Below are 18423 nucleotides of genomic sequence, written 5' to 3'. Positions count from 1 at the left end.
CAGGCATTTTCCTGAGCTTGTTTGTTAAAAATGATAAGTTGAATTCCTGTATTTTATACAAATAACTCCCCTTATAAATTTTATTCTATTTATATTATCTCAGCATTATAATGAAATTGAAATATGCACAGTATTATTAAACTTTCTCATTTATTTTATATATTACATTATAATTTAAGTTATTAATTCAATATGGAAATAATATTTTAACAGTTAAATGGAAAAAGTTTTCCTCCTACTATCACGCATTTTCCTAAACTTGCTTAATAAGCTGCAAGGAAATTTCTTGTTATTTTTCCAGAACTGTACTCTTGTAGAAGCAAGCTGGTTTATGAGAATGATTAATTATCTAAATTAAGACATTTAGGTGTTTGTAAGAACTGTATTAGAAAAGTCCTAGATCTGGAGCTAGTAGTGAGTTTGGGTTTTTCCTATTAATGATAGTATCCAGTGGACTCAAAATGCCACTTAATCCTAAATTGTAGCCTAGAAACTTTTTCATTTTTCTTCTTTTAGAAGAACTAAAATTAAATCCTCCCACATGATCAATCCTAGTGGATCTTCTTTATATATGGTGATCTAGTCTTTGTCTGTAATCTAGGATTTTAGTTTTCTGTCATGATGAACTTTTTTTTCTTTTTTAGTATCTTTTGTCCATTATAGGTATCTGTGAAAGTTAAAGAAAAACTGATCTCTAAATATAGCAGTTCTGGAAACTTACACCCCCAATATCTATTCAACTCCAGTTGGTAGCAAATCACCTTCATGTGTGATTTGTTTTAGAAAGGGAAAGATTTCCTCCGTTACTATATGAGTAAGGTTATCCTTCTCTTCTTCTGTTTAATGTATGCTGTATGACACCAGCAGTCTCATATTCCTGAATCTTTATTCTTAAACAAAGTAGATGTGTCAAGGAAAACTGAAAATCACCATCCCTATCTAGAGAAGAATTTAAAATTGAGTACAGATGTTAAAATATGGCATTCATGTTATGCTTATAAGGCAGGTATTCTTACGGGAAATTTCCTTTAAGTGAAGTCTTGGCTTAGGGTGTGAAGTTGTGGTGAGGGTAATCTGAGCTAGGGATGGAAGTCTTGAGTATTTGAAAACTCTTTGTTCTTTGCCATAATTTAATGGGTGGTTTCTTTGGTGCAGATTCTACTTAGAAAATATTTCTGTTTTACTTTAAATGGATTTAAAGTCTATTAGTCTGGCTTCTTGCTTCCAGTGACAGTTGAATTTTGATGTTTTTCTTTTATTTTTTTATTCATCTTGCTATTTTGATTCTCAAAAAAATTTTTTTGGTCTCCTGACCTGTTTTATCATTCAGAACCTTTAACTATCTCATTTATTCCTATTCTAAACCATTTATTTGATTGCTTCCATTAGGGTGTTGGAAACATAGGAATAGTTTTGCCACAGTGACTGGGGAGGAGGAAGGGAAGGTGCTTTTGCATTTATTATCAGAGAGCAACAAAGTTAGTTTCCTTTGAATACTGTGGATAGGCTCAGCCAAATGTCAGTATTGTGAATGTCTTTGAAAATGTTGTGACCTTGAGGAAATGTAGGAAACATTATGATCTGCTTGTTGACTGATAAATAACAAAAGAAACATTATTCACGAAAGATAAATTGATGTTACAGACATTCTTTGTGAAACAACAGAATAAAGTACAAATAATGTTAATTTATTTAAAAAAAAAATTGAGGCAAGCCCAACAGACTGCCTTTTTTTTCTTTTTAAAGGCATGTGCCACTATGCCTGGCCCATTTTTTCAAATTTATTTTTATTTGAAAGAGAGAGGGAAGGAGAGAATGATCATACCAGGGCCATTAACCACTGCAAACAAACATCAGACACATGCACCACCTTGTGCATTTGACTTATATGGTTCCTGGGGAATTGAACCTGGGTCCTTTGGCTTGGCAGGCAAACACCTTAATTGCTAAGCCATCTCTTCAGCCCCCCCTACTCTTAATTTTTATTTATTTATTTATTTATTTATTTATTTTGTTTTTTCGAGGTAGGGTCTCACTTTAACTCAGGCTGATCTGGAATTCTCTGTGTAGTCTCAAGGTGGCCTCGAACTCATGGTGATCCTCCTACCTCTGACTCCAGAGTGCTGGGATTAAAGACATGTGCCAGCATGCCTGGCTCCCTCTCTTTATTTTTAATGCAAGAGTGGAAGAGTGAGAGTGAATGAGAGAATTTATGTGCCAGGGCCTCCAGCCACTGCAATCAAACTCCAGATGCGTGTGACCCTTTGTGTACATGTGCAACCTTGTAAGCTTGCATCACTGTGCATCTGTCTTATATGGGACCTGGAAAATTGAACATGAGTCCATAGGCTTTGCAGGCAAGTACCTTAACCACCAAGCCATTTCTCCAACCCTAAGTAATGTTTATAAATTGAAATAGAATAGAAATTACTATGTGATATACAGCCATTTGTATAATGATCTATTATATACAGCGATCTATTAGTATATATTTACCATGTCACTGCTTTTGTTCCTGTGTTGTTAGGGCTTGTAATATTTTTTGACACTTTTCTTCTGTATTTCCAAGTATTACTTCCCTTACTTAATTGCTTTGATATAGCACAAAGTTCTTTTTTATAGTAGGTTATCTATAATACAAGCTGCAATTTCACTTTGAGAAAACAGTTTTGCTAGTTAGACTGTGACTGGTTATGAGAGCTGTGCTATTCTGAATGAGTAGGATTCAGGAGAGCACTGGCCCAGTTTAATGACTTCCTAAGTTAGCAGTGTGCAGTGCTCTTTGGAAATTGCATACCTAGATTGGAATAGTGTAGACATTCAGTAACCAAGATAAATGAGCTGGGGCACAGTGCCTCTTGCCTTTAATCTCATCTCTATAGAGGCTGGGACTGAGGTAACAGGATCACCATGAGTTACAGCTCACCCTGGCTAGAATAAGATCCTTTCTCAAAATAACCAGGAAAAAAAAAAAAAGACATATGGCTGAAGGTATCCACTATTTTTTCTTGGTTTATACTATTTCATTACTTTTCTAGTGTAACTAACTAAGATAACTTTATATTAGATATGAAGAAAAGCAGACAAGTAAGCTAGCAAGGTATAGAAATGTTAAAAAATTGTTCAGTAATATGTTAGTGGACTGGTAGAGTGCTTGCCTAATGTATATGAGATCCCAGGTTCCTTCCTAGAACTATGGAAAAAAAAAGGTATTTGGGGGCTGGGGAAATGGCTCAGTGCTTTAAGGTGCTTCCTTGCAAAGCCTGCTGGTCAGGTTCAGTTCCCCAATACACACATAAAGCCAGATACAAAATGTAGCCAAAGCATCGAGCACTTGTCTGCAGCAGTGTGAGAACCTGGCATGCGCACGCACGCGCACACACACACATGCATGCAAGAATTAATAAAATCTTGTGTTATTGCAAGTAGACATTTTAAGATAATTGCTATTGATAATCTTTAGTTTGACATGTATGATGTATGTTTACTTTTCAGAATCCAAGTCTCAATCACAGTACCTTCATCAAGGACAACACAGAATGACAACTACTGAGCAGAATGGAATTAAAGATGCTAATCAACCAAGACATCTTCCTCGAAACGATGCCAGGCAGCTAAGAAATGAAAAACCTCCTCGTTTTCAAAGAGACCCCCAAAACTCAAAGTCAGCTTTAGAAAGCAGTGGATTACCTAGAAATAGAGGTTCTGAAAGACCAAGCAGTTCTTCAGGATCTGACGTCTGGGTTGAGGAGAGAATTAGGTGTGATAGACCATATTCTTCTAGATATGACAGGACGAAAGACCCTTCATATCCTCTAAGTACTCAGCACAGTGACAGTGCTTTTAGAAAGAGAGAGAACTCTATGCAAAGCAGATCAGGAAAAGGTCCATCCTACACAGAGGCAAAAGAAAATCCACTTCCTCAAGATTCCATAGATTATAACAATCAAAAACGTGGGAAAAGAGAGAACCAAACAGGCACTCCCAGTCATTTTTATGATAGGAACTCACGGACAATAAATAATGAAGCTTTCAGTGGTGTCAGAATTGAAAAACATTTTAGTGTGAATACTGACTACCAGAATCCTGTCCGAAGTAGTACTTTTGTTGGTGTTCCAAATGGAGAGCCGGAAATGCCACTGAAAGGAAGACGAGTAGGACCGATTAAACCAGCAGGACCTGTCTCAGCAGTACCTTATGATGACAAAATATATTATAATAATGGGCCCAAAAGACGATCTGGGCCAATTAAGCCAGAAAAAATGATAGATTCATCCATTCCTCTCGAGTATACAAAAGTATGGAAACCTGGAGATGAATGTTTTGCACTTTATTGGGAAGACAACAAGGTACAAATGCTTTAACATGTTCAGTACTAATATTGCTGAATACCGTACATGGTAGAATATAGAGAGAGGCAGTCACTTCAGGAATAAGTTTTATTCTATAACTATTCCTGTTTAAAGTCTTTAAAGAGATTTATAGCTATCTAACTGATACTTGTAAAGTAAAATATTTAACATGTTTTGTGGATGCGTAGGCAAAATTTTTCATGATATTTGGTTAAGTTTAGTTTTAGCCTATAAATGAGAAATGCACTGTGAAGGTTATTTATGCTTGGTCCAGTTTCATTTCACTTGTCATTTGCTGAATTATAAATATATATTTTTGTTCTTGCAAATTTTACTCATTTGCATGGAAAAATAATATGTTCAGTGGTACAAAATTATACAAATTTTTATTTGAAGAGAATACATACATTCAACCTACTTAGAAGAGTATATAAGTTAATTCTGTATCTTGTAATAATTTATAATCATTAGGCCAATAATTTAGACATTCTTTAGTTCCATACTATATGGTGGCTTACGGGGAAGAGAAGAGTTGTGGAGGAAAGGAAAAGACAAAAAGAGGACAAGGAGGAGTGCAGTAGTGCAGGCGGGAGCTCGGAGACAGTGCAGAGCCCTCTCACAGAGGCACGCTTTCTCTTCGGTGCAAGTCATCCTTACAGTTCTTTATTACGAATGCGTTGGCTCAAGGATCACTGTGGAAGCATGGTTGACCTGCTGCCTCCTTTTCAATCAGTCCATTATTCACTTTGTTACTACAATTTGTGTTTGCGTTTTATTTTTCAGAATTAATAACTTTCCCCACCACAGTACTAAATTCTTTGAAGACAGGACTACATATGGTTTTCTTCTGTAGCTCTGCTTTCTTCACAGGACAGAGGTTTCATAATGACTTATGTAATTTAGGAGGGGACATTTATGCAGGAAAAATAGTGTGGCCAGAGGACTAGAGATATTAGTAAAAGCAGATGTAAGGGAGTTATACAGTGAGGACTTTCAGTAGATTTGAGGTTCATGCCAAAAAAGAAAAAAAAAACCTATGTGATAAATATTTCCTAGTTAAAGTAATTTTAGTTGATAACAGACATACCCATAAGAATGTGTGGTTAAAGGGAGAGGTAGAAGGCTGGGGAGATTGCTCAGTGGTTAAAGGTACTTGTTTGGAAAGCCTGATGGCCCAGGTTTGTTTCTTAAGTACATACATAAAACCAAATGCACAAAGTGGGACATGCATGTGGAGTTTGTTTGCAGTGGGAAGAAACCTTGGCATGCCAATTCACATTTATTCTCTCTCTCTCTCTGCTTGAAAATAAACAGACATTTTTTTAAGTGAGTGGTCGAACTAAGGTATTTGAAGATTTCAAGGAGCTGAAATTCAGTTGAGGGAGTTTGGAAGAATCCTTTATAAGGACACTTTCAGACTTGGGATGTGGGGCCAGGCCCTGATGTGTTCAGAGGATAATGAGGTATTAACAAGGTGTTAGTTGTTACAAGAGAATAGCAGCAAGGGGTTGGAGAGATGGTTTACCAGTTTAAAGTAATTGCTTGCAAAACCTGATGGCTTGAGTTTGATTCCCTAGTACCCACATAAAGCCAGACAGACAAAGTGGTACATACATCCGGAGTTCATTTGCAGTGGCAGAAGGACCTTGCATGCCCATATTCACTCTCTCTGTGTCTCACATAAATATAATATTAAAAAAAAAAACAGTTAACAAGAATAGCAGCAAGGAGCAAAAAGGAGGAAACAGAGTTGAAAAGAAAGATGGCATTGACTTCAAATTTTTTATATGAACTGGGGATATTCATTTAGAGATAGAATTTCTGGCTATTAAATCTTTCTTCAAGGATAGAAGAAAGAACACTGTGTCTTCTTGAAAAGCTGCCTCAGGAACACTGTCTCACTGGCTGGAACTTCAGTACTGCCTGTTTAGGCAGGTCTGGGAGCAGATACAGGTGTCCTCATGTATATGCTTCAGACCACTGACTTTACAAAGTCAAAGAAATCCTGCTTTGGATAGTGAGGAATTCCTAATACTTACTTACCTTTCCCACATTTTAGTGGCAAGAAAAGTGGAGGGGTTGTAAATTAGTCTTATACCTTAGACAAATGCTCTCTGTGTCCAGTGCTTTTGTGTAAAGTTAGGAAGAACATTTCTGTATTGGGTGCCATGAGGTTGTTATGAGTTGACCTGGACAATAGCCAGTAAAGTAAGAGACTGGAGTTGAGAAAGGTTTGGTCTTTCTGTTTAGGCTTTCCACTGAACTTCCATGATGAATGTACTTCAAGCAGTAAAAGCACCCTTACCACAGTCAACCCTTACAAAGCAAATAAATAAGTAAATAAATAAATCAGCCCTCCTTTGGAGCAAGGATATCTCCATGGTACTCTGTCTGCTTGCCAGAAGAGCACAGATGAATTGTTGACCAGAAAGAAATGAAAGAACAGAGAAGAAAAAACCTGCTTGTGTTCAGAGAGTTGCATGTGGCAGACAAGTTTGTTCACTGTAGCCCACACTCTGTAGTCCGAGGCTGGCCTCCAACTCACAGTCATCCTTCTCCCTCTTTGCCTTCTGATTGTTGAAATTAAAGGTGTACACCATCACACCTGGCTTGATAAAATTTTTAAAACTTTAATCTTAATTGTAATTGTCTATGAAACTCAGTGATACTGAATCTGTTACCCATATTGAAGATGTTTAAAATAATATCAAAAGTATCTAAAACATAGTACTTAGTACTGCATACTTTTGTGCTGTTACTGTATTCTTATAGTAACTGGGTGATCTCAGATAGCTATTTTGATTTATGCCAGTGTGGATCCTTTTAGTTTAGAAAGAGAGTCTTTGGACTGTAGATTACGCTATTAAGTATTGGAAATAAATTAAGCAATCGATATTCTGTCTGGGGGAGAGATGGAACTATTTACCTCCTGAAGCTACATATTGTAAGAGGTACCTTTCAAATGCCTAAGCAACTTGCCTTTTTTTTTTCTAGAATAAAGGCAGAAATTTAAGGAAATGAACCAACTATGATTGTCATTAACACTACCTTAATTACATTGTAATGATAGCTTAGAGTTATTCAATTACATATCTTGCCCTTTCTCTAGCATTTTGTCCACAGAAGAACTGAGAATTGAAGGCAGTTTTTCCTCATTCTTCCACACTACAAAGTGAATTCCAGCTTTTTCTTCTTTCAACTGGGTTATTCTAAAACCCTGACAATGGCTTCTGTAAGGTTCAGAAGTGACCAAGGAACACGGAGATCACTCTAAGGCAAAGATGGAAGTTTTTATTTGGTGGGTCGGGGGAGACACAAGCTACCAGGGCTGACTCTCAAGAGTGGTACAGTCAGCTTGGGGTTGCAGATAGTAGACTTTATAGGCTCTTCAGTTGGGGGAAGGTGAGGAAGGGAAGGAATTTCTTTGTTGGGGCAGTAAATCTGTGTTCTTTATATTAGTCATAGGGTGAGACCAGAAGTGACCCAGGGAGAGATAAGGGGACAGAAAATCCAGACCTGGAGCCTTGTTAGGCAGGGGAGGGATAATGGCTAAACAATTTCTTGAGGAATGTGGGTGACTCCTCTGTCTGAATCTGTTACCCATATTGAAGATGTTTAAAATAATATCAAAAGTATCTAAAACATAGTACTTAGTACTGCATACTTTTGTGCTGTTACTGTATTCTTATAGTAACTGGGTGATCTCAGATAGCTATTTTGATTTATGCCAGTGTGGATCCTTTTAGTTTAGAAAGAGAGTCTTTGGACTGTAGATTACGCTATTAAGTATTGGAAATAAATTAAGCAATCGATATTCTGTCTGGGGGAGAGATGGAACTATTTACCTCCTGAAGCTACATATTGTAAGAGGTACCTTTCAAATGCCTAAGCAACTTGCCTTTTTTTTTTCTAGAATAAAGGCAGAAATTTAAGGAAATGAACCAACTATGATTGTCATTAACACTACCTTAATTACATTGTAATGATAGCTTAGAGTTATTCAATTACATATCTTGCCCTTTCTCTAGCATTTTGTCCACAGAAGAACTGAGAATTGAAGGCAGTTTTTCCTCATTCTTCCACACTACAAAGTGAATTCCAGCTTTTTCTTCTTTCAACTGGGTTATTCTAAAACCCTGACAATGGCTTCTGTAAGGTTCAGAAGTGACCAAGGAACACGGAGATCACTCTAAGGCAAAGATGGAAGTTTTTATTTGGTGGGTCGGGGGAGACACAAGCTACCAGGGCTGACTCTCAAGAGTGGTACAGTCAGCTTGGGGTTGCAGATAGTAGACTTTATAGGCTCTTCAGTTGGGGGAAGGTGAGGAAGGGAAGGAATTTCTTTGTTGGGGCAGTAAATCTGTGTTCTTTATATTAGTCATAGGGTGAGACCAGAAGTGACCCAGGGAGAGATAAGGGGACAGAAAATCCAGACCTGGAGCCTTGTTAGGCAGGGGAGGGATAATGGTTAAACAATTTCTTGAGGAATGTGGGTGACTCCTCTGTCACCCTCCTGCTGTAACACCATTTTGTCTGACCTAACAGTTTCCTTGCCTCCAACCTTATTCCTCTTAAATTTGTCATTGCTACAGCCACCACTATGATCCTGGTTGTAGACCATGTTATTCTTCCTACTTAAAATCTGTCACCTATAGATGAAGTACTCTCAAGTATGTAGACAGACCCTCCCTTATCTGACCTTTCTTTACTGAATCTGACTTAATTTGTTGATTTGTTAATTTGTTGATTCAAGTGATCATCTCCCATCAAAATATAGTTGACCTAAAACTGATTTCAGTTTCTTATGCAGTTTCATGTCTCTGTAACTGACTTCCCCTGGGACATCTTTATCAGCTTTTTACTTGGCAAAGCACTAATCTTCTCTGAATCCAGTGTGCACATTTCAGGAAACTCTTCTGAGCTCCTCAGCTTTATTGACTACTACAGCTTACTTAAAATGCTCTCCACAGTATGCAAAGTTATGTTTTAGTTTTTACAGATATTTTTATTTATATATTTGCAAGCAGAGAGGAATATGGAAGGAGGGAGAGAAGAGAGAGACAAAAGAGAGAGAAAGAAAATGGAAATGCCAGGACCTCAAACTGCATACAGACTATAGCTTCATGCATCACTTTGTGCATCTGACTGTATGTAGCTACTGGGGAATTGAGTCAGGGTTAGTAGACTTTGCAAGTAAGCTTCCTTAATTAACCACTGAGCAATCTCCCCAGCTCAGAAGTTATTTTTTCACAAGGATCGTTTTTTATTAAACTATAGAGGGCTTTGTTTTTTTAAATATTTTTATTTATTTATTTGAGACAGGAAGAAAGAGAGAGAGAAACAGAGAGAGGAAGAATGGGTGTGCCAGGGCCTCGAGCCACTGCCAATGAACCAGGCACATGTGCTACCTTGTGCATCTGGCTTACATGGGTCCTGGGGAATTGAACCAAGGTCCTTTGGTTTTGCAGGCAAGTGCCTTAACTGCTAAGCCATCTCTCCAGCCTGAAGGCTTTTTGTTTTTAAGGTTTTAAATATGTAGTTTTATTTTGGACTGGGTTTCTTTTTATAAAAATAATTTTATTTATTTGTTAACAGAGGGGCTCTGGGTTTCTTAAATAAAGCATTTTAAAACTGATTTCTATGTCAGGACTATATTTTGGAGAGTTGAAGATATAAACTAAACAACTGATATATTATACTCTTTCAGTAACCCTGTAGAATTATAAGAGCTAAAGGCTATCCTCTGAGTTCGTAGGGCATAAGCCTCTTTTCCTAGCATTGCTCAAGATAATTCATACAACATAATACTTTGAGGCCAAAAAGTCCATAAAAAGAAAATATATACCAAAGCCCTATAATAACATATAATTCTGGCATGGAGCTCTAAACTTGTTAGCATCTAGACTTGGGAAGAAAGCATCATGAAATCATTTAATACTTTTGTAACATAAAATGTACTAGTTGCTAGCTAAATATATGAGTTAGAAATAAGTTCCTACTGTACTTGAAATAGCCTGTCTGTTAGAAGGATCTGAGGAATACGAAATTTGTTCCCTTTAGCATTTCCAAATTCTGATGATCTAGTGAAGAGATACTGTTAGAATACATAATACCCTTGCAGGCAACATTGAACATCATGTTTAAAACTGCTTTTTGCTTCCTCAGTTTTACCGAGCAGAAGTTGAAGCTCTCCACTCTTCCGGCATGACAGCAGTTGTTAAGTTCATTGATTATGGAAACTATGAAGAGGTGCTGCTAAGTAATATGAAGCCCATTCAAACAGAGGCATGGGTATGTGATTCAAATTCTGTACAAAGGCTACTTTGAAGAAAATCTATAGTTCTAAAAGATTAGTCATAATCATATAAAATTTACAAATGAAAAATATACCAAATTAAAAAATATATATACCAAATTTGTTTAAAAGTAGCTGCTCTAATTTAATGGTTATATTTAATAAAAAAATAGAAATTAATGTATTGAAATTGCTTTGATTGTATAACGTATTCTTGTATTATGGTTTGGAAATAGGTACTCTTAATTTTGTATTTGCTAAAAAATTATATGTGTAAAATAATTTTTTATTCATATTTTGTTTTCCAAATTGTTACTTTAAATTTGATTAAATTATATTGAACAGTTAAGAAATTTAATCACTTATTATTTAGTTACCTGTAAAATAAAGAACAACACCTTAAATTAAGAGTTCATACTTTATTTACCACACATGTTTTTAAGCACATGTTTATGTACTGAGTACCTATAAATATCCACTTAGTAATTATTTGATTAGTTTTATTGCCATTTGTTTATCAAAGCTGTGTAGTAACTTTTGATGATATAATTTTGAATTTATTGGCCTTACAGAGTCCATTTTTTATAGGACTACAATAACTTTATATAGATTATCAATCACATTTAGGCAGAAACACACATATAAGACAGAAGTCGTATAATTATTTTTTTCACTAATTTGTGGGTAGCTGTTAATAAATTTTTATAAACCCAATTTGTTACTATTTCCCTAAAATGCCAAAATATGCCATAAAATTATGTCATCCAGCTGGTAGTCTTTATCATTGAAGCCATATATTATTTTCTTATTTGCTGCTTTTAGATTTGGTCTCTCGAGTTTTTTGTGTTATGCCTTCTCTGGTATACCACCATCAACCATGAATAAAGGCAACCACACAGACACAGAAGCATTCGTGTGTGAGGCCATGGCTTTTTGAGCTAGCCTTTGTAATTCCAGAAAAATGATTATTTTCTAAGGTGACTTATGTCACATTTTACTATATAAAGACCATTTCTCTCACTCTCATCTTTTCTCTGGAAGACTGAAATACCGTCAATTTCTAATTGATGTCTTTTTTTCCTTGGGCAAACTTGTTTTAACCTTATTTCACTCTTCTTAATTTCATATAATAGCTGTTTCCATTGTCCTTTTAAATTGTTTACTGTGTCTGTATTTCTAGAACTTGAATCCTATGTTGCTATTCATTATATTCTTCTAGTTGGTTGTAGCCACACCTATCAGAGTCAACGTAGAGTTGTGTTTTGTTTTTTTTTTTTTTTTTTTTTTTTTCTCTTCGTGGCAGGGTCTCACATAGCTCAGAAGGATGACCTTGACCTCTTTTTTTTTGGGGGGGTTTTTCAAAGTAGGGTCACATTCTAGCTCAGGCTGACCTGGAATTTACTCTGTATTCTCAGGGTGGCCTCGAACTCACAGTGATCCCCCTACCTCTGCCTCCTGAGTCCTGGGATTAAATGTGTGTGCCACCATGCCTGGCTGACCTTGAACTCTTGATCCTCCTGCCTCCACCTCTCAAGTGCTGGCAAGCATGTGGCACTATGACCAGCTTCAAAATAGAATTATACATTATTTAGTTTTTATGTTTTTAGAAGTCATGGTAAGGAATTAATTTTACTCCTTTCTCCTAAAAGAAAACTACAGTTTTCTTCCTTTCTGTCTCCTTCCTTTTGGTATATTAGAGAGAAGTGATGAGTGCTTTTTGTTGTCCCTTCCGGTAGCTCTTCCTTTAGAGGTGTCAGGTCCCAAAATGATTGTGTTCATTCTACTGCTGTGACTTTGTTTTCTCTCTGTCCTTGGGTTTTGGTTTGCACAAAGGAAGCTGGACAGTAAACTTCCCTGATGTCATTCCTCTGTCAGTGACTCTGATTTAGACCACACTGTATATTCTGCTAGTTTGTTCATTCTCATCTCTGCCTTGTTATTTTCCTACATGAGTTCATTTTTCAATAAATGCTAGTAATAGGATGCTTAAATTCTTTTATAGACAGAGTAGAATCATGAAATCTTTGAAGACTTTAGCATTTCTTTTCTTTTGTTTATAGATAATCAAGTATTTTTCATGTTTTATGATCTTGTATGAATCAATATATCATTTTTGGTCATATACATCATTATTAAGGAAAAGATCAGCCATTCAGTCTTGTCTGCATGCATAGTAACCTGAGAGAACTATTTCCTTGAAAGAGAGGCCAGCAGCTGAACACTTCCTCATGTGTCACCATATATCTGTATTGATGCATACATACATGTAAAGTCATAGAAGTTCAACCTTTGCAGATGTCAGTCAGTACATGTAATGTAGGGTTAATGTAGAGTTCTCTGAGCCTCTAAGAGCATTACTGTTACAGTCTGAGCACTGTTTCTTTCTGTCACTTGGGACTGCAACAAGGTTAAATTAATCAATACTATAGAATTATAAGAAACAAAATATTTACTGTACCAATAAGAGGATTACTCTAGTTGATTCAATCATACTGGAAAAATTAAAGGGCTGCAAAGGTGCAGGGAAGTTGTTAGAAGCCTTAACACAATTACTTATTTATAGCACAGGTTATGGAATTTTTAGTTTTTTAATTCTTACACTATATAGGTGCATTCTTTTTATTGTGAAATAGTAATGTATATTTTATTATGGTTCATGCTTGTTAGTGTACATTGGAAAACCTCTTACGTTTTCCAAAAAATTACAATGATCATTAACTGAGGATTTTTCTCAAATGATATGCAGAACAATTTTTAAAAGCCTGCCTATAAACCAAAAGGCTTTATAAAAATCAGCTGCTTGTATTATTTTCCAAAGATGTAAGGATGAATCACTAAAAAGCATGAAATATTAAAGATTTAATGACTATGTTAATAGTCTGTTGTATTGAAAATGAAAATAAAAATCATGTTAAAAGCTTAAATCTAAGTGTTAATGTTTTTCTTACAAAGGTTAGGGATTATTTGTCTTACATCTATTGGTAGGCCACATAGTTCCCATTTAGATATACCATTTTTATTTCCAGAACACACTCAGGGATCACAATATATACAAAATATATGGTCTGATTATGATTAAATACCTTATGTCCTTAAAAATTATTTATATTGGGCTGGAGAGATGGCTTAGCGGTTAAGCGCTTGCCTGTGAAGCCTAAGGACCCCGGTTCGAGGCTTGGTTCCCCAGGTCCCACGTTAGCCAGATGCACAAGGGGGCGCACGTGTCTGGAGTTCGTTTGCAGAGGCTGGAAGCCCTGGCGCGCCCATTCTCTCTCTCTCCCTCTGTCTGTCACTTTCAAATAAATTAATTAATTAAAAAAATTATTTATATTAAACTTTATTGTTGAGTTACACTTGTTTGTTGTTATTCTAGCTAGTTTTCACCTGGCTCTTTTCACTACTGTTAAGATATACTGTCTTAATCCCAGCACTTGGGAGGCAGAGGTAGGAGGATCGCTGTGAGTTCGAGGCCACCCTGAGACTCCATAGTGAATTCCAGGTCAGCCTGGGCTAGAGTGAAACCTTACCTTGAAAATCCATAAAAAAACAAAGATATACTGTCTTAATTTTCATGTCTATGTTATATTGAATTTTCTAATTACAATGTATAACATGAGATTTACAGTTTATTATGAACTGGATAATTGCTATAGTTTTATCTAGTTTTCCATTTTTAAAGAATGTGTTCTTGGGCTATTGTAGAATTTTCCTTATTTTAGCAAATAAATGCAACATTATGGGTATATAAATAAAAAAAATGTATTTCTCACTACTGTATGAGAAAATAATTAGAGATAAGAAAACTTGCTACTTGTGTCCTCTGAAAATACTTTCCTAACTGGTTCCTTAGCTAGTACTAGGAAAGATATACAGGCAATTTGCAGACCTTATAAAATACCTTGACACTGCTTCAGACAAATCTATTGTTTTTTCCTGGTGTTGGTTCTGAATTTCTCCCCCAAACTTGGAAAGGTATTGCTGGTTTCTAATCTTCTAAGTGTACTTGGGGCTTGGAGTCTATATTGAGTCCAAGAAATGTTTTAGAATTATAGATAGCCAAACTTTCTTCTTAATATAAATTTTATAATAACTTATTTAAAATTTTTGCTTAGTACTAGGAAATGATAACTATTTAACTGCTGTTCCAACTGGAAGTTGATGATGGCATAGATCGTGGTTACCTCTAAAACCATACATGTATATGATGTTAGGTAGTAGTTCTGGAAACTGACAGGCACATTGTGTTTTTCTGTGGGTTTATTTAGTCAGCGGATATTCCTTGCACATCTTCTAAATGCTAGACTATATTTAGGGGATAAACATCACACACACATACACACACACACACACACACACACACACACACACACACATCCCTATCTCCTAAAAAAGTAATTGTTTCCATTTTATAAGAAATAACCTTAGACATGAGTCTTTGTTCTTAACCTCTCCAAATTTTATAATGAAATACTAGTAGAGAAAATTATTTGCTGAAGTTTTACTTTAAATAATGTAAAGGTCTTTAATTTATTCCATTTTAGTTTAATGACAAAATTGTTGTGGAAGATAATATAATAAAATCTATTTTTAAAATTCTTTGTAATTTGTCTATTTTTTAAATTTATTTATTTGATTTTTAATTCAGGGTTTGTTGTGTTACTCAGGCTGGCCTTGAATTCCTGGGCATAAGTGATTCTCTTGATTCAGCTACCTGAGTAGCTAAAAGTACACATATGGTTCATTGAAGCTGGCTGGATTCTCTATTTGAAAAGTAAAATTTAGCCCTATTTGGTGGCACATGACAGTAATCATAGTATTCAGGAGGCTAACACAGAAGAATCACAAGTTCAAGTCTACCCAGGGTAACTTACTCCAGTCTAACTTTAGCTATATATTGAGACCCTATGTCATGATTTAGTTTTGAAGTAACTTTGCACAGGTTTATATTTTAAATGATGACATCCTGGGAAACACATTTGAAAGCTATCCTTTCAAATTCACATAGCATTCATAAAAAGCCACTAATAAAAATATGAAAAAGAAGCATAATAAAAATACTGCTAACTTATTTAATGAGAAGAGAAATAAAGCTAATATATGTAAGTTAATGTGTTAAAAATGAATCCTAAATGTATTAGAGCAAGGTTATGTTAGCAATTTTAATGGCATAGTGATAAAATTAGGGTATATTTAATTTGTACTTGTTATCAAAGTTCATAGTACATATTAAAATGAGGACAGTTGTTATAGAAACTATTAACTTCATAGGAAGATTAGAATTATATAACAGTGAAGTTCTGATGACTAGAATTAAGAAAAAGCCTAGGCACAGTCCAGATTTTTCATTCTTGCAAATGAATTCTTAAATAAATTAGTGCATACAATTTAATCAGTCTTAAATTTCTGTGCTAAGTGCATAATTTGATTAGGTCATTGAAAAAAATGTTCCACCATACGTATTTTCGAAAACTTCCAAACTTATCACATGCGTGGCGTCCATTTTATTTTGCAGCATAATTACAGAGTAAGTCAGAAGCAAGCTGTATGACTGATTTGAACGTAGTTAGAACATACTTTCAATTTTTTTATGAGCCACCAAACTTGAGGATTCTGTGTTTCTTTTTTTCCACTTTTTTTTTTTTTTTTTTTGGTTGTTGTTATTGTAGTTATTTTTCTAGGTAGGGTCTCACCTGGAACTCACTCTTTAGTCCCAGGCTGGCCTCAAACTCCCAACAGTCCTCCTACCTTTGCATCCCAAGTGCTGGGATTCAAGGCATGCACCATTGTGCCTACCTCATTTTTAAATTTTTAATTAATGTTTGTGATACTATGAATTGAACTAAGGCCTTGTACATGCTAATAAGCATGTATTCTACCACTGAACTAAAAACCTGTAGTCTTTTAAGTTTCTTTATGCTAAATTTGATTGTATTAGATGTGCTTGATTTCTTCATCTGTTACCTGGCATCCTGTGACTCCTGTAGGAGGTTGTGGATTATACATAAGTGTTTATTGGATATGTGAGAGCTGCTGACATGGGGGAAAAATTCTTTCATAGATGTATTCCAGTGGAGGAGAGACCACTCATTCATAAATATATTCCAGGTGTATAAATAAGTATGCCACCTTAAAATTTTTCATCTAAGCCAGGCGTGGTGGCACATGCCTTTAATCCTAGTACTCAGGAGGCAGAGGTAGAAGAATTACCATGAGTTCAAGGCTGCCCTGAGACTATATAGTGAATTCCAGGTCAGCCTGAGCTAGAGTGAGACCCTACCTCGAAAAAAAAAAAAAAAATATTCCTCTAACTTTTAAAACTCAATTCAGCTGTGACAGCTGAATCTAATGTAATTATGAATATCTTGAAATTTAGTTTTGACCTAGTTATGTTTCATAGAAATATTCTATTTCATCATTTAAATTAATGCTGAGAGTAACTGCTATTTTAGGGGCCTATAAAAATATGGTTAATTTTTGATACTTTATACTATATTATGATCTCTTTACCTTGCATGTAAAAATCTTTTTAAATAGATTCAGGTTTTTCTTTATTGAAAAAGTAAAGTACAGATTATGTTATTATTTTATGTTTGTTTTCTGAAGATGAAATAACTCCTAAAGTAAAGTAATATGGCAAGGAATATTTCTAAGATATGATGTCTTTATTTTAAGGTTATTTTTTTCCTATTTTAACTAGGGTTTATAAATCGATTTTAAGTGTGAAGTTACTTAAATACTAATATCATGCATCAAGCTAGCATAACTTAAAAGTTGATATGCTCTTTTTATACGTATGCACTATATCAGGAGATTATACTTAGTCTTTTTTTTTCACCTCCCTTGTATTAATGGTAGCCTAAAGTAAGGACTTACGAATATATTGTCTAGGGCATTTAAGAAGTAAACTTAATATGCTTTACCCTTATGCTGACGATAACATAATTTGGCATTTTTTCTTCAAAATCAGATATCTCAGTAGGGCATCCTCAGTGAGAGTCATGGCAGCAGGGGTTTGGAATTGCCGGTCCCTTGTGTTGTTCTTTGATGCTTGAGTCTGCTGGCATAGGGCTTGTTCTGTCTAAGTGGACATATTATCGTTACTTTACTTGTAGGGACTTCTTAAACCATAATTTAGACTTACTGAATTTACCACTCCTTTTCAAACGGATATAGAGCACTTGCTAGTTTGCTCATTACCTTGGAAATGAAATAGAAGTAAATGAATCTGCACGATATATATATTTTTTTTTATTTCTGTGTTCCCAATGAAATCAATCGTATATGGGGCCTGTGCCTTGACAATATAAATATCATTGTATTTTAAAGATTTTTATATACTGAAAGAGGCATTCTACTTCAATAGAAGAAAATACAATCCTCTGATTCAGGGGAAATTCTGAGTGTGTTTAATCTGCATCTATAATACTAGAAATTAATGTTGCTTATTGTATAGAGCCTCTGTTCCCTTTCTATTGGAATTCTTCAGTGAAGTTCTCTTTCCTGCAGTCAGTGATGTTGAATCTTGACAATGATGTGGTAAAAGTGGCTTGTGTTGTGCATATTTAATTTCATACTATAATGAGTTATCAGTTACCAATTCTTTTTAAATTTTATGTGGTTCTCTGTGTTTCTCTACCTAATGCTATATACATTCCCTTCCTTATTAGTCATCTCTGTTTTTCTTCTGTTCCTTATTACACCTTTTAGGATTTCTTAAAACTTATTTTAAAGAACCTCTGGTGGTGATGTCTTTTAATGTAAACTCACCACCCTTCT

At 35.2% G+C, this 18423-nt stretch overlaps 1 protein-coding gene across 4 annotated transcripts in view; it reads left to right on the top strand.

Moving 5' to 3' along the window:
• The window catches only part of Tdrd3 (tudor domain containing 3), a 206771-nt gene that overhangs the window by 155676 nt on the left and 32672 nt on the right, over positions 1-18423 (top strand). For all 4 annotated transcript variants that reach the window (XM_045145435.1, XM_045145433.1, XM_045145436.1 and 1 more), the window contains exons 11-12: positions 3496-4349; positions 10518-10643. In XM_045145435.1, coding sequence (XP_045001370.1) covers positions 3496-4349; positions 10518-10643 — 980 coding nt within the window. The remainder of the gene's footprint in view (positions 1-3495; positions 4350-10517; positions 10644-18423) is intronic.

Source organism: Jaculus jaculus, chromosome 3, assembly GCF_020740685.1.
Source record: "Jaculus jaculus isolate mJacJac1 chromosome 3, mJacJac1.mat.Y.cur, whole genome shotgun sequence".
NCBI classification, from domain to species: Eukaryota; Metazoa; Chordata; class Mammalia; order Rodentia; family Dipodidae; genus Jaculus; species Jaculus jaculus.
This window is presented reverse-complemented; position numbering and strand designations above follow the sequence as displayed.